General features: G+C 37.3%; 2 protein-coding genes across 2 annotated transcripts in view; one reads left to right on the forward strand and one right to left on the reverse strand.

The window, feature by feature from the left end:
• The window catches only part of IRAG2 (inositol 1,4,5-triphosphate receptor associated 2), a 99,318-nt gene extending 85,179 nt beyond the window's left edge, over positions 1–14,139 (forward strand). The window contains exons 34-40 of the mRNA XM_070370140.1: positions 6,971–7,118; positions 8,013–8,056; positions 9,857–9,919; positions 10,033–10,082; positions 10,377–10,478; positions 12,418–12,525; positions 13,624–14,139. Coding sequence (XP_070226241.1) covers positions 6,971–7,118; positions 8,013–8,056; positions 9,857–9,919; positions 10,033–10,082; positions 10,377–10,478; positions 12,418–12,525; positions 13,624–13,867 — 759 coding nt within the window. The 3' untranslated portion in view covers positions 13,868–14,139. The remainder of the gene's footprint in view (positions 1–6,970; positions 7,119–8,012; positions 8,057–9,856; positions 9,920–10,032; positions 10,083–10,376; positions 10,479–12,417; positions 12,526–13,623) is intronic.
• Positions 14,140–14,285: 146 nt separating this feature from the next.
• Positions 14,286–17,612, reverse strand: part of DNAI7 (dynein axonemal intermediate chain 7) — an 88,156-nt gene continuing 84,829 nt past the window's right edge. Inside the window, 2 exon segments of the mRNA XM_070371209.1 lie at positions 14,286–14,631; positions 15,720–15,833. Of these exon segments, the coding sequence (XP_070227310.1) occupies positions 14,353–14,631; positions 15,720–15,833 (393 nt within the window). The 3' untranslated portion in view covers positions 14,286–14,352.

Consider the following 17,612-nt stretch of genomic DNA (forward strand, 5'->3'; position numbering starts at 1 on the left):
AGCAGCAGCAGCAGCAGCACACAAATACTTAGATACTTTGTTTTTAAGACAGGAAAAATAACACAAAGCAAACACAAAAAATCTTTCACTCTTTCTCCTTTGGTTACCACCCTGTTTCTCTGTTCCCATTTTTAGCAAATTTCTTCAATAGAACTGAACTCACTGTTTCTAATTTCTCTCCTCCTGTCATCTCTGAAATTTATTCTAGTTGGCCTTAACCTACTCTTTTTTCTTAACCTGTCTGCTATATTCAACATGGCTAAGCTCTTCCTTCTCCTGGAAACACTCTTGACATTTGGCTTCCAGGTACCACAATCCCCTGTTTTTTCCCTCTACATCATGAATCATCATGGACCTTTCCAGACTCCTTTATGGGTCCCATCCTTTCTCCCAGCCTTATTAATCTTAATGGACCCCACAGCTTTACCTTTGCACATCTGATCTTCATCATCACTCAATCCTGGTACTATCCCATCTAATCAACTGATGATTCTCCAATTCACACACTTATCTTAAACATCTGCCATGAGTTTTAGACTAGAATCTGCTACTGTTGACATAGCACTTTGAAGTTTGATAGACAACTTAAACTTAACATGTCCAAAAAGAAACTGCTGATGGAAGGGAAGAAAATATTTGAAGATCATATATCTAATACGGGTCTAGTTTCCAGAATATGGGCTTCCCTGATAGCTCAGTTGGTAAAGAATCTGCCTGCAAAGCAGAAGACCCTGGTTCAATTCCTGGGTCGGGAGGATCTTCTGGAGAAGGGATAAGCTACCCACTCCGGTATTCTTGGGCTTCACTTTGGCTCAGCTGGTAAAGAATCCGCCTGCAATGCGGGATTGGGTTCCCAACCCAATCCCCGGGTTGGGAAGATACCCTGGAGAAGGGAAAGGCTATCTACTCCGGTATTCTGGCCTGGAAAATTCCATGAACAGAAGAGCCTGGTAGACTACAGTCCATGGGGACTCAAAGAGTTGTTCATGACTGAGAATGAGCATACATGCACATACATCCAGAATATGTCAAGAATGCTTGCAACTTAACAACAAAAAGATAAGCAATCCAGTTAAAAATGCAGATAAGACTTGAATAGACATTTCCCTAAAGAAATTATACAAATGGCCAATAAGCACACGAGAAGATGCTTAATTGTTAGCAAATTGAAAATCAAAGCCATAATGATACACCACTTCACACCCACTACTGCTGCTGCTGCTAAATCGCTTCAGTCATTTCCGACTCTGTGCTCTGTCAGCCTACCAGGCTTCACCGTCCCTGGGATTCTCCAGGCAAGAACACTGGAGTGGGTTGCCATTTCCTCCTCCAACGCATGAAAGTGAAAAGTGAAAGTGAAGTCACTCAATCATGTCCGAGTCCTAGCAACCCCATGGACTGCAGCCTACCAGGCTCCTCTGTCCATGGGATTTGCCAGGCAAGAGTACTGGAGTGGGTTGCAAGGAAAAAGAAAGGAAGGAAGAAGGAAAATAATTAGTGTTGACGGATGTGGAGAAATTACAATATTATTTTTTTATTGGAGGAAAATTGCTTTACAGTGTTGTGTTGGTTTCTGCAGTATTATTGTCGCATTATTAATATAATATTTAGCCACTAAAAGGAATGAAGTGTTGATACATGCTACAATGTAGCTGAATCTAAAAAATTTTATGCTATAGATGCTAGACATAAAGGTCACATGTTATGTGATTGTGTTTATATATAGTATCTAGAGTGGATAAATCTTTAGGGAAAGGTAGAAGATTGGTGTTTGCTAGCTTCTAGGGGAAGGAGGTGAGTAGGAAGTAACTGCTTCATAAGTATGGGGTTTTATTTTGAGATGATGAAAATGTTTGGGAACTAGTGATGTTTGTATAACATTGTGAATGTACTAAATGTCACTAAATTGTTCACTTAAAAATATTGAATTTTATATTGTGAATTATACATTAGTATAAAAAAAGAAAAAATACAACAAATATATATTTTGTCAGGTTCCAGTTCAAATAAAACTGTAAATAGATGTTTTTGAGACAGTTAGGGAAATTTGAATATGAATTAGATGATATTAAGGTGTTTCTGTTTATGTTGTTAGAAGTGATCACGGTATTATTATTTAAGGACACACACTCCCACTTTTCAGACATTTATTAAAATGTTTAAGAGTTAAATAACATGATGTCTGTCACCTGTACTTAAAAAAATAGCATTCAAACTTTGAGATGAAACTTACACGCCAAAATGTTGACGGGTCTTGAAACTGATTGATGGATATATGTGGATCCATTGTGTACTTTTTGTGTCTGTGGAAATTATCATAATATAAACAATTTTAATTTTAAAAAAGTAGATGAATAATATTAGATCTATATTATCTGTAAATATTATTATGCCCATGTAAGTTCTATTCATAGCATATACAAGTAGTCTTTTACTTGTATATGCTATGAATATACATAGATGTATATTCTATGGAAAATATATTCTAAATGTATATTCTAAAGGAAAAAGATGACTTTTCCTTCTTTGCACAATGTTTATGTTCTTTTTGGAGTTAATAATTTTACTTTACCGTGATTGTTATGCTTAGTTTTCTATTTCAGTTCAGTTCAGTTCAGTCGCTCAGTCGTGTCCGATTCTTTGCAATCTTATGAATCGCAGCACGCCAGGCCTCCCTGTCCATCACCAACTCCCGGAGTTCACTCAGACTCACGTCCATCGAGTCAGTGATGCCATCCAGCCATCTCATCCTCTGTCGTCCCCTTCTCCTCCTGCCCCCAATCCCTCCCAGCATCAGAGTCTTTTCCAGTGAGTCAACTCTTCGCATCAGGTGGCCAAAGTACTGGAGTTTCAGCTTCAGCATCATTCCTTCCGAAGAAATCTCAGGGCTGATCTCCTTCAGAATGGACTGGTTGGATCTCCTTGCAGTCCAAGGGACTCTCAAGAGTCTTCTCTAACACCACAGTTCAGAAGCATCAATTCTTCAACACTCAGCCTTCTTCACAGTCCAACTCTCACATCCATACATGACCACTGGAAAAACCATAGCCTTGACTAGACGGACCTTTGTTGGCAAAGTAATGTCTCTGCTTTTCAATATGCTATCTAGGTTGGTCATAACTTTCTTTCCAAGGAGTAAGCGTCTTTTAATTTCATGGCTGCAATCACCATCTGCAGTGATTTTGTAACACCCAAAAAAATAAAGTCTGACACTGTTTCCACTGTTTCCCCATCTATTTCCCATGAAGTGATGGGACCAGATGCCATGATCTTCATTTTCTGAATGTTGAGTTTTAAGCCAACTTTTTCATTTACTTATCTCTAATTTATTCTTAACCTCTCCATGGAATCTAGATTTCACAATAGATACACATTAATCAGATATTCTGTCAATTTTTTCTTTGAGTTGTTGCTTCCAGGGACTTTTGACCTGTCAGTCTCAACTGACAGTTGTGTGTGTGTGTGTGTGTGTGTGCTCAGTTGTGTCTGACTCTTTGCGACCCTATGGACTGTAGCCCACCACACTCCTCTGTCCATGGAATTTTTCCTGGCGAGAATATTGGAGTGGGTTGCCGTTTCCTACTCCAGGGAATCTTCCTGATCCCAGGGATAAAACCTGCATCTCTTGCATCTCCTGCATTGGCAGGCAGATTTTTACCACTATGCATGTGGGAAGCAAATTCTTAAATGAAGACTTCTTTCACTTCTCTCTTGAGTTAAACTCCATTTCCTGAATCCCATGCCTCCTTCTTTGCTGGTTTATTTATTTTTCTTTATTTTGATGGAACATCTCACCCAGTAACTTTTCAAGAAAAAGAATGCCTGGGAGGTAAACTTTTTGAGATGTTATATAACTGAAAATCCAAGTCTTTATTCTTATGCATCTTTACATTAGCTGGGTAAAGGATTTTAGGTTACAAATCATTTCCTTTAGAATTTTTCTCGACTGCCTCATTTTCTTCTTAGCTTCTGGTGTTGGTATCAAATTTTGATGCCATTCTGACTCTTGAGCTTTTGTTTATAACATATTTTTACTTTCTAGAAGCTTTTAGAATATTCTGTTACCCCTACTGTCCTTCCCTGGCATGGGTTTATTTTCAGCCACTATTTTAGGTCCTGAGTGGACATAAATTGACAAGTTATTCCTTGAGTTCAGAAATTTTCTTGAACTATTTCCTTTTCTACGCCTTGTGGACTTTTTCTACATTTTCTATACTTGCATTCCTGTTTTTTGGCTGTTGGATCTCCTGAACTGTCCTTTGTCTTCTCTTTTCTACCTTTTAGTCTTTTTGCTCTAGTTTCAGAGAAGTTTCCTCAACTTTGTCTTGAGACTCTTCTCTTACGTATTTTTGTTATATTTCTAACTTCCAGACTTTTAAAATTCTCAGATCCTAACTTTTTTATACCTTGTTCCTATTTCACAAATGTAATGTTTATTTTTCTCTGAAGATATTGATAGCTTCCTTAAGTTTTCATTTTTCTGTAGTTTATTTCTTTCAGCTTGTTTTTTCCCCCTGTATTTTTATTTTCTTTTCTCAGGTTAGAGGCTTGCCTCTGACTAGTGATGACCCATTAACTAGTCCCATTAATTGATTGGGAACTTGGGATGTGTTAGGTGGGGAAGCTTTTTCCTGGTTCTGAGTTTCACACAGGCCGGGAGGTTTCACCAGCATCCTCTTATACCAATAGTTTTAAGACTTTCATCCTGCAGTGTTAAGATTCCTCAAAGACAATTCCAACTGCCTATCTTGAGAGTATAATCCTGGCTACCAGTGTTTGGTAGTTAGAAGAAGAAGAAGGCTTTGTATCTTAATATTCAACATGTATCAGCAACAGCCACAGGAGTGGAAAAGGTCAGTTTTCGTTCCAATCCCAAAGAAGGGCGATGCCAAAGAATGTTCAAACTATTGTACAATTGTGCTCCTCTCACACGCTAATAAGATTATGCTCAACACCCTTCGAATTCGGTTTCAGCAGTATGTGAAGGAGAACTTCCATTTGTTCAAGCTGGGTTAGAAAAGGCAGAGGAACCAGAGATCAAATTGCTGACATTCGTTGGATCATGCAGAAAGTAAGGGAATTCGATAAAGGCATCTACTTCTGCTTCACTGACTATGCTAAAGCCTTTGACTGTGTGGATCACAAAAAACTGTGGAAAATTCTTAAAGACATGAGAGTACCAGATCACCTTATCTGTCTCCTGAGAAACCTGTATGTAGGTCAAGAAGTGGCAGTTAGAACTGGGCATGGAGCAACTGACTTGTTCAAAATTAGGAAAGGTGTATGACAAGGCTATTGTCACCATGCTTATTTAACTTATATGCAGAGTACATCAAGTGAAATTGCTGGGCTGGATGAGTCACAAGCTGGAATCAAGATTGCCAGGAGAAATATCAACAACCTCAGATATGCAGATGATACCACTCTAATGGCAGAAAGTGAAGAGGAACTAAAGAGCTTCTTGATGAGGGTGAAAGAGGAGAGTGAAAAGGCTTACTTGAAACTCAACCCCCAAAAAACTAAAATTATGGCATCTGGTCCCATCACTTCATAGCAAATAGATGGGGAAAAAGTGGAAGCAGAGATAGAATTTATTTTCCTGGGCTTCAAAATCACTACTGACAGTGACTGTAGCCATGAAATTAAGACACTTGCTCATTGGAAGGAAAGCTATGACAAACTCAGATAGTATATAAAAAAGCAGACATCCCTTTGGTGACCAAGGTCCGTATAGTCAAAGCTGTGGTTTTTCCAGTAGTCACGTGTGGATGTGAGAGTTGGACCATAAATAAGGCTGAGTGCTAGAGAATTGATGCTTTCAAACTGTGGTGCTGAAGAAAACTCTTGAGAGTCCCTTGGACAGCAAGGAGATCAAACCAGTCAATCCTAAAGGAAATCAACCCTGAATATTCATTGGAAAGATTGATGCTGAAGCTCCAATACTTTGGCCACCTGATGCAAAGCTAACTCATTGGAAAAGACCTGGATGATGGCAAAGATTGAGGGCAGGAGGAGAAGGAGGTGATAGAGGATGAGATGATTAGATAGCATCACCAACTCAGTGGACATGAATTTGAACAAACTCTGGGAGATAGTAGAGGACAGAGGAACCTGGCGTGCTGCAGTCCATGGAGTCACAAAGAGTCAGACATGATTTAGGGACTGACCAACAACAGACTTTTGCTTCAATCTATTTTTTTCTGTAGGATCGATTCACCATCAACTGTTACTGCTCAATCCACAGACCCTCTGTTCAAATCTCTCCAGATAGCCACCATTTTAATCTTTCCCCAAAATGGTAGAGGGGCTCAGCTGACCTGAGTGATGGAGGGGATCTGTGGATCTAATTGCTTTTTATACAGATTTTCAACTCTTCGTGTGTTTTACCTCCAAGCTTAATTCCAGACATACCACTAATTCTTGGGCATTTGTGGATTTCTGTGATTCAACCCAGGTTTCTTCCAGACTTTTCTTTTTTTTATTTTTTAGGGTTTGGCTTTTCAGGTCTTTGTCTTTTACCTCTAGTCTGTCTACCTGGGAAGTGTTCAGAATTTGGTTGCTGTTCTATCCTCTTCCATTCTGATTACCCTTGTATGCCTACCTGCTAAGTTGCTCAGTCATGTCCAACTCTTTGGGACCCTATGGACTGTGGCCCACCAGGTTCCTCTGTCCAAGGGATTCTCCAGGCAAGAGTACTGGAGTGGGTTGTTGTGCCCTCCTCCAGGGCACCTTCCTGACCCAGGGTCTCTTTATGTCTCCTGCATTGGCAGGCAGGTTCTTTACCACTAGCAACACCTGGGAAGCCCTTACCCTTTTATAGTCATGCCTTTAAAACACAACAACAAAAAAACTTTTATCATCACTTTAGTGGGATTTATGTCTGGGATGAAGACAAGAACATGTATCTTTTAACTGGGTATTAAGGATAATATTTTCGATGTAAATTTGTTCCTTTTTTTTTTCCTGCTAGGAAAGCCGGGTTAGTAAAGCAGTTGAAGTGATGATTCAGCATGTAGAAAATCTGAAGAGGATGTATGCCAAAGAGCATGCTGAATTAGAAGAACTGAAACAGGTTCTTTTGCAAAATGAAAGGTCTTTTAACCCTCTTGAAGATGAAGGTAATAAAAGTTTAAGATAATAGTATCAGTTACATTTTTCTGACATTCTCCTCTTTCTTTCTCTCTTACTAATTCTTATTATACACTGTCTTTAGTACAACACCCTTTATGTTAAGGTTGTTTTAGAAGAATATAAAAAGGATACAATATATAAAATAATATAAGAAGTAACTCATTCCTGTTATTTATATAGCCCAAAGTAAGATGTCAGCATACAAATTAGGAGACAAGTATTTTATGGTAGACACCAAAAATTCATTAAATTGTTGATATGAGACAGTCATATCAACTCATTGACCCCCGGGTTGTCCTACTTAGGAACTGGCTCTTTCGCCACACATAAAACAAGGCCCCATAGTATAAATGAACCACTTTCGCCAACAGTGGTTTTGTATCCCTCGAAGAAGGAATGACCATGGCAGAATAAGCTGATGAGTGTCTTGGAAAATAGTGAGACTACTGAGACCATGGAAAGTATCTCAACAGAAGGCCTATATATACCTTTACTAATTTTATTTTAAATAGATAATATAAATGTTCATAAACAGAGTATTCGTTTTAATGATATGTTCTCTCTTTTGTAAAAGTAATAATGTTTGGTGATCTTCTGATCTGTAATTTTGGGTTCATTTATTCAGCATACATTCATTTTGTGCCCCATCTGTCCCAGACAGGCATCGTGGACAGTGGCAGAGACACAGAGGACTGTATTTCATTGGTTCAGATATTGCTTTGAATCACCAAATAAATGACAGCTAGATATCTGCATTGTTCAGTAGTCGCTAGGGTCTTAAATAGTTTCCGACTATTACTTTTCTTTATAAAGAATTAAGACCATTATGTTAAATTGCATGTGTTAATTCAAAAAACATGCAAATATGTTTTCCCTTTCAGATGACTGCCAAACTAAAAAACGTTCATCTTCTGTAAACTCTAAGGTAATTACCAATTCACTGAACAAATGTCTATCAAATGTTACAGATGAGATGATTTAAAAATATTTTTTGAAATAACATGGCTTTAAATGTAAATCATAAAGCAACAATGATTTTAAGTCATATATGTTATATGCATGTGTGTTTATGTTTATATATATATGCTTTTATACTTCTTGCAATATTTGTATGTAACAAGGCTTCCCAGGCGGTGCACTTGGTAATGAGCCCACCTGCCAATGCAGGAGATTCAAGAGACACCAGTTCCATCACTGGAGTAAGAAAATGGCAACCCACTCCAGTATTCTTGCCTAGAAAATTCCATGGACAGAGGAGCCTGGTGGGCTACAGTCCATAAGGTCACAAAGAGTCGGACGCGACTGAGCGTGCACACACGCTAAGTTTGCCTGCAGTGAGATGAAAGTCAGTGTAACAACAGTTTCTCTTTCATGTGAAACCAGAATTGGGAATAAGCAGTCTAAAAGTGGCAGAGCAGCTTTAGAAAATCTCTAGGGCCCAGTTTCCTTCCCTCTTACTGAATCATCACCCTCAGAGCTTTGCTTCCACCTCATGGTCTAAGATAGCTTTGTCAGTTCTGAGTACCAAGTCCTGGTGATTATTTAATATGTTGCGCCATATTCCAAGAAAAAAGAATAAGAGAAACAGGTGTTCTCTCTTTCTGAAGACACTCCCTAGAAGTCCCAGCTAACATTTCCCTTTTCATTTTTGCTTGGAAACAAGATGAAAACAGAGCTTTTATTCTGGAGGCTGTATGTATAACTGAAAATCAAGAGGTCTGTTACTAAAAAAAGAAGGGGAGGGTTGGAAAATGGGATATTGAAAGTCAACCAGCAGTTTTTGTCAGTTTAAAAATCAGGATTTCACAGAATTTTTGAGCAAGTGAGTTTAAAAATCATTCCATCTAAATTGATCTTTTGCACAGATGAACAAAATCACTTTCACAGAAATTATATGTTTAGTTATGATCCTATCGTGATAGAACCATGATTAGAACCCAGATTCCTGGACCACAATTTGATTTGCTTGATGTTCAGCTAACCTATAAAATTAAATTAGGGATGATGGTTTAAGAAAAGAATTCACATAAAAATTCTCATTTATTTTCCTACATTTACCATATTTTTATTTCCTGTAGTCCCACTTATTTCAACTTTAAGAGTCACAAAATATGACATAACATTTTCCTGTGTAAATCTCAAGGCTAAGGTATAAAAAACATCCATTCATTAAAATGTCATACTTACCCTTATATGTGTTAAATGGAAAAAAATGAAACCATGAAAAAAGAAAGCTCTTAAATAGATGCATATTTATCTCCTCTTGATTTGAGGAAATTTTTCCAAGCATAAAAGAAATGGCAGCAAAAGTGAGGAAAAGATGAAAAGATTTGGCTGCATTAACAATAAAAAAGTTTTTTGCCAAGAAGTATCTTTTGCAAAATTAATATGAGCAAAAATCATAAACAGGTGGTTCTCAGATCAGATACACAGTTATTCAACATAGAAAAATGGTGTTCAGAGTTACTATAAACCTAAACAGAAAACCCTGTATTCCTTACTTGACTGGAAAAGATTATCCAGTGTTGGAGAAAGTTGAATATAAGTTGGCAGAATATTTCTGAAAGGAAATTTGGCCATAACAAAAACCTTGAAAATATGTCTCCTGTTTAACTCAGCAATGGTCAAGTACATGGATGTGTACATACAAGAATACCCATCAGTGTTTCATACGAGGATAAAATATTGAGAATTTTCTAAATGTACATTTCTTCCCTTTGGGTAGCCATCTTCCCTTCGAAGAGTGACCATTGCCTCTTTGCCCAGAAATATTGGAAATGCAGGAATGGTAAGCAAATTCCTAAGTGTTCTTAGTCAGAAGCAAATTAATTTTCATATCACAAAAGTATAAACTTCACTAAATTTGTATTTTATTATTTCCTTAATGTCTGAACTTTAAAGTTGGCTGGGATGGAAAATAATGACCGATTTAGTAGGAGGTCAAGCAGTTGGTAAGTATAATTTTATGATGCCTCTTTGGGAACCTTATGATTTTATAATTTGGCTAAAGTAAATGTTTGAAATAAACAATATAGTAACATTTGTTTTGTATGGACTATATGCAGAATAGTTATAAAAATTGGCATATGATGGTGAAATTGTTTTCTTATGAGATAAGCATTACATGAATATGCTAAAGAAAAAATAACATATTGCTTCTGTATTGATTTAAGTAGTGGGAAATAAATTGGTAATTGCTACACAAGTATTTGATTTGATAAGTGGCTATAATCATCTTTATTTAGGCGTATTTTGGGGTCAAAGCAGAGTGAACACCGTCCCTCATTACATCGATTTATTAGCACCTATTCCTGGGCAGATGCTGAAGAAGAAAAGTGTGAACTAAAGTAGGTGAAGCTTGATGTGTTTATTAACTTGATGTGACTGGGGAATAAATAGTGGGCATCACTTTTAATCTGTGGAGTCCACTGCTGCAGCATCAAAAAGACCATTCATTGTATAAGGCTTTTATGAAAATACAGCACTATGTAAATGTTACTTATGAGTACATTCACTCAGTACTGCAAGGTGTGAGGTCTTAAGTTAGAAAAGAACCTGAAATTTGCCAGATTTGTGAAGATAATCTTCTTCCTGTATAGGTATATGGTCATCAGGGGGAAAGGTTCATAAGAGAGCCATAGAAATAAAATGTTCATCAACTTAATGAATTATATACAACATGTGTGTGTGTACATATAGACATATATGTGTATGTTTATATTTATATATATCCTAAAGGCACGTATGTAATATATGTGTATTACATATACATCTGTCTTCTCTTTAGGTAAATGAAGAGTAGGAAAAACAAAACTCTATATTGCTATATTTAGCAAGTGAAACAAATAAAATATACTTCTATAGTGAAAGGTAGAAGGTAAGAGGGAGGGACATGAAGAAATGCTGCCTCTAAAATCCTTGGTGACATTTGGTCTGTTTCCTCATCTGTAGAGATCTTAATGAAATGATTTTGTGTTGATTGTATACACATTCCTTGCATGCCTATTATGTTAGGCACACTACGCTCAAGCTTAAGGGATATGAAGATGAAAAAGACATTGTTCCTACCCTCAAAGCCTTTTTTCTCTCTTAAATAATCGTGGAAGCCTAATTGCATGGACTGAATTCCCTTTTATTAAAGATTTAGAGTTAACATAATGGATATTTTCTGATCTGGGTTTTAAAAAATTCAAGAGTTTCCTTGAGAAAAATTATCTATTTAAAAATTTTTGTTTGTATGGCATGATTTCTACTGAGAAGTTTTTGCCAACAAAAGACTGAAACCTTGAGAATCCTATAGGAATTCTGGGTTGGAAGTCTTATGTTCTTTAAAAACCAAACTAAAATCGACCACAGGCATTCCCTATAGATGTCTGACTGAAAAACAAAAACTTTGACATGCAGTTCATTTTGGCCACTGTAGGGGATTATGAACTTGAGATTTCAAAATTCAAATCTAACTAGGAACTCATGAGTGGTCATGAAACATGGAACATGAACAATGAAACAGTTAAGTTTTTTTTCAAGCAAAGGATTCCTCTTTAAATAAGATTTCAATACAGTCAACCCAATTGCAACTTCCCAGTTCATTGAATACTATTGATTTGAAGTAGTTTTATACCAAACCTATCTTCATAAACACTTTTTAAATTATGAAGGTTTTTTAAAGAAAGAAATGACACTTTAATGCTATTCCAATTTAGTGTTGCTCAAAAAACCAACAGAGAAAAGATTAGTTTTAATTATCTATATTCTATTTAATATAGAATGTTAAAAAAATGTGGTAAAAGAATACGTACTGAGAAAAATTTTACTGTATGTTGAATGAAAAATTCACAGAAGAAGAAATAATGGCATCCGCATTTGTTTCTTAAGGTGTAGTTACTTATACATACACATACACTCACACACATGCATGCACATGCCAAGATGGAAAATCACAGAATAACACTGGTTAATTATAAGTGGTGAGAACTGACTAACTTACACATGTTCTTTGCAAATCTCCCCTTTTTATTTGTTCTTTGGCTAGCACCCGAACTTTCTACAACAAACATTTGCTGTTTTTCTAAATACAAAGTTACTTTAAAAAATTAAATTCCTATAAATGACTAAAAATATAAAGTTGGTGATTTGACTTTTAGAATTAGGTATTTATCAAATTTTTCTAAAGCAAGATAAATATCTGTAAGCTTCCTTACAAAATACAGTAAAACAGCAATATTTTATAAATAATTATAGAACGTTATGCATACTTTGATACTTAGAAACAATACTTATTTACAGAACTAAAGATGACTTAGAACCACCAGAAGAAGAAACAGTAGAAAAGACAAGAAAGCCAAGTCTTTCTGAAAAGAAAACAAACCCATCAAAATGGAATGTCTCTTCCATGTAAGTTATTTACTTGCTAAATGATATCATTTTGGTAGAATGGGGAAAGGTAAGGCAGGGTTAGAAGTTTTAATTATTTTTGCCTTTTAAAAATTTATTTTTGGTTGCCCTGGGTCCTCGTTGCTGTGTGCAGGCTTTCTCTGGTTGTGGCGGTTGGGGCCACTTTTCATTACACTGCACAGGCGTCTCACTGCAGTGCTTCTCTTGTGGACACGGCCTCTAGGTCTCAGGCTTCAGCAGTTGAGGCTCGTGGGCTCTAGAGCACAGGCTCAGTAGCTGTGGTGCTTAGTTGCTCTATGGCACATGGGATCTTCCTGGACCAGGGATCGAATCTGTGTCCCCTGCATTGGCAGGTGGATTCTTTACCACTTTCCCACCGGGGAAGTCTAGCAGCATTAATCTTAAGCAAATTACTTTACTAAAAGACCTTTGAAAATGTTAAATTTAAGATGATTAATAACAAACTCCATATGGTCTATAAGAATTATTCCTGAACCTATGAGCTACAGGAGGCAGGGGAGTTCACAGTGTAAAGAACTTGGCCTTGGGACCAGAGGACCGAATTATAATGTTTCTACTATAGGAATATAAATTGCCTTACCTGACTTAAAGAATGAAATTAGTACTCAAATGTACTTGTTAGGAGTTAAATAATGCCTAAATCACATAATTTTCAGATTTTTATCTTAGCACCTCATTTCTTCAATTCTAAAATATTATAAGGGATAGCAGGGAGCAGATTGTGGCCAAGCCCAAGACAACAGATGACACTGTGTAGCTTATTACAAGGAGGTGTCAGTGGTAAAGAATATACTTGCCAATGCAGGAGACATGGATTTGATCACTGTGACAGGAAGATCCCCTGGAGTGGGAAATAGCAACCCACTCCAGTATTCTTGCCTAGGGAATCCCATGGACAAAGGAGTCTGGTGGGCTATTGTCTGTGGGTTGCAGAGAGTCAGAAATGACCGAGCACACATGTACGCTGGTGGAATTATGTAGGGCAGATACATGACTTGATTATTGTTGGCAAAAGGAATGTTTCTAGTATACAGAAGATTGTGGTTACTGCATACTGATTTTGTGTTTTTGTTGTAGTTATGATACATTAGCTTCCTGGGCAACAAACCTCAAGACGTCCATCAGAGAGGCCAACAAGGTGCTCTGGCTTTCTGTGGCATTCGTTGTACTGTTTGCAGCGCTGATGAGCTTCTTCACAGGCCGATTCTTCCAGAAGCCCGTGGACGCTGCCCCCACACAGGATGGGGACCCCTGGATGTCTCTAGAACACATCTTGTGGCCATTCACCAGACTGCGACACAACGGGCCACCGCCAGTGTGACTGTAGCACGTCCTACTGTGTGTAGCTAGTTTTTAAAGTTTCAGTATCTGAACTTTGTACATTAGTAACTTTTAGCTGGGAAATTATAGAATGGAACAAGAGGTTCTCAGAATGACTGTAAGATATTTTATATTCTCTCTTTTTGTGATTACCTTCCTAACTAAAATGCAGTGGGGAGGAAGCCTGCTTATATGATTTTTTAAATGAGCTTTCTGAAGAGGAGATATTATTGTTTGTTAAAATTTATTGAAATAAAGAACCATTCAAAACTATGAACAGTGAACACTGGAAATCTCAGTAGGCCAAGTACAAGAGAAAAAAAAAAAACCTAATTCTTAAAAAATAAAATGAGTATAAAATGCTGATTAGATCATTTGAACAGCCTGTTTGAAATACAGTCACTTATTACACTTTATTGAAGAAATACCTGATGTTTCTCCAAGTTGTTTGATTCTTCATACTGGATAAAATTTATCCCTGGGGATTTAAGAATAGCTGAGTAGCCTAGTTGAGAGTAGCATGTGGCATACAGAGTCAACAAACTGGCAGTTGGAACGCCTAACTGCCCTCATTGCTTCCTGAGAAGCAAAATCCTTAACCATGTGATATAAAGTGGAATGAAATTCAGTTTCTTCTTTAAGGGCTTCAGAAAACGCATCACTGGATTCATTGATCTTGAGACTTTGTGCCCTGTCACCACTAAACATTAAAAGGGTCCAGTTAGGGTTCCGAATGGGTTCTTCTTTAAGAAGGTGTTCCCTCACCTAAAAAAAAAAAAGAGAGAGAGAGAAATCTGTGAACAGTTGCTCTTTTATTAGGTATTTTGACAGTTGAGTATGTTACTTTGTTTGTTGTTGTTGTTCAGTGGCTAAGTCATGCCCAACTATTCATAACCGAGCACACCAGGCTTCCCTGTCCTTCACTATCTCCTGGAGCTTGCTCAAACTCATGTCCATTGAGTCAGTAATGGCATCCAAGCATCTCATCCTCTATCACTCCCTTCTCCTTCTGCTCTCAATCTTTCCCAGCATCATGGTCTTTTCCAATGAGTCAGTTCTTCGCATCAGGTGACCAAAGTTTTTCCATATGATGGTCACAAAAATTGTGAACAATTTTTTTGGCCAATCCAGTATTTGAAGGGCTTAAGTTTCCCAAATTGCTAAGATAAAAAGAAATATTCTTAATGTACCATTTTTTTTAAAGCATGAAACTGTTTATATCTTAGTGTTTAAGGAGCTTATCAAAATATATTAATTCTTCAAAAAATATTTATTGAATGCCTTCAAGTGACAAGTATTATTTCAGATCCTACCTGAAACAATAAAACAAAAACAAAATAAAAAATAACCAAACATATTAATAAATAACAATCATAGCAATAAAACCTTGTCCTCGAGGAGCTTGTATTCTAATGGAAGAAACATGCAGTAAACAAGATAAATAAATGTGGTAGCTCATTTATGCTAAAATATTCATCAGTCAGCTTGCAGAATTTGATAACTTCTTTAGCAGGCAGTAGGAAATCTGCCCAGAAGGTTACTCTCAGAGGAGAGAGTTCATGAATCAGACATATTCACATGAAAGGCTTACATTTGTTCTTCAGTTGGTGTAAAGCGGTCTCCAGCCTAAAATCAAGAGCATTTGATACCATAACAGACAGTGAAGGCATGACCTTTACATGGTTTGGTTTTATATTTTTGGCAAAAGGAAAGAAAATGAAGTTTGCCAATTCCATTTTGAATTTTAATTTTTTACCTTTTTAAAAGGAGAATTGTGGTCTACACTCATTTAGTTTTTGAGTACTTTATCTTCTTTTGGAAGACAAAAATTTAAGGGGTTTTGCATACCATACCTGAAATACAGTTTTCTTAGAATCACATGCTGTATTCCACTTACTCCAACAAAATGCAAAAGCAGAACTTAACAGGGCCATTTGCCGATAAGCTTTCACTTCTACCGAAGGATGCTGTCAGTATAAAAACAAGTAGAGTTGATCACAGAGCCTCTCAAGTCTCCCTTCCATCCTTGACCTCCTGCAGTTTAGTCTGTTCTCAACCCAGATCCATTGAAAATGTAAGTCACATGAGGTAAGTCAGAGAAAGATAAATGTCATATATCACTTATCAACAGAATCTTAAAAAATGGTACAAATGAACTAATTTATAAAACAGAAATAGAGTCACAGATATAGAAAACAAACTTATGGTTACCAAGGAGGAGAGGAAGGGGAGGGATGAATTGGGAGGTTGGGATTGACGTATACACACCACTACATATAAAATAGTCCGTGGAATTCTCTGGGCCAGAATACTGGAGTGGTAGCCTTTCCCTTCTCTAGGGGATCTTTCCAATCCAGGGATCGAACCCAGGTCTCCCGCATTGCAGGCAGATTCTATACCAGCTGAGCCACCAGGGAAGCCACAGGGGATTCCCTGGTGGCTCAGACGGTAAAGCGTCTGCCCGCAACGCGGGAGACCTGGGTTCAATCTCTAGGTTGGGAAGATCCCCTGGAGAAGGAGATGGCAACCCGCTCCAGTTCTCTTGCCTAGAAAATTCCATGGATGGAGGAGCCTGGTGGGCTACAGTCCATAGAGTCACAAAGAGTCGGACACGACTGAGAGACTTCACTTTCACATATAAAATAGACAACTAATAAAGACCTGATATACAGCACAGGGAACTCGACGCAATGCTCTGTAATGACCTATTTGGGGAAAGAATCTGAAAAGAGTGGGTTTATGATATGTATGTATGACCGACTCACTACTATACAACAGAAACTAACACAGCATTGTAGATCAACTATACTCCAATTAAAAAAAATTTTTAAGAAAAAAATAAAATTCAAATATAAAAAATAATTTAAGTCAGACTCATGACTTCTTTCTCAAAATGGGGCAACGGCTTCCCCTTTCAGAGCAGAACCCAGGGTCCTAACAGTGATCCACGGGGCCTCTGTGCTCTTATAGGCCCCGTTGTTGCTGTTCAGGCTCTCAATTGTGTCCAACTCTTTGCAACACCATCGACTGCAGTATACCAGGCTCTCCTGTCCTTCACCATCTCCTGGAGTTTGCTCACACTCATGTCCAATCCCCACCTTGAGGCTTTCCTCAAATGTTACCTTCTTATTGAGCCCCCTCCCCCCACACCATATTTGATATTGTACCTTTTCTTTCTTTCACTTGATTTATTATGTTTGTTGTTGATGTTTGCCTCCCTCTATTCTAGAATGTAAGCTCCACAAGGGCAGAGATCTTTGTTTTATTCAATAATGTTTCTAAAACATTATCTGGAATATAAGTGTTCAGAAAAAAAATTCTTGAATACAGTATTCTGAAAAGATGACTAGTATATGACGTTCAGCATTTGTAGAGTAACTGGCAACTTGAGTTACTAAAACTGAAGTGGGATTTTTTCCGCTATGCATATATGTATACACTCTTATAATGTGATTATTTCCAGTATGTGTCTACCTATATTGTCATTTTCTGGTATATTATAAGCTTTTTCTTGAGTTTAGAATTCTTCTGCCCAAAACATCTTTCATGATTAGAACTCACTCTGTCTTAATTTATGTATCATGAATGTTTGACAAACATCTACTGTATTCTAGGAATAGGGTTGGTGCTAGAAAAATCAAAGTTGATTAAGGAATGGTCACCACTCTCAAGGAGCTCAGAGTTTAACATGGAAGGATCTCATTTAACTCAACTTATGAGTTACATGAAGCAATATGCAGACAGGA

This window comes from Bos mutus, chromosome 5 (assembly GCF_027580195.1).
Source record: "Bos mutus isolate GX-2022 chromosome 5, NWIPB_WYAK_1.1, whole genome shotgun sequence".
Taxonomy (NCBI): domain Eukaryota; kingdom Metazoa; phylum Chordata; class Mammalia; order Artiodactyla; family Bovidae; genus Bos; species Bos mutus.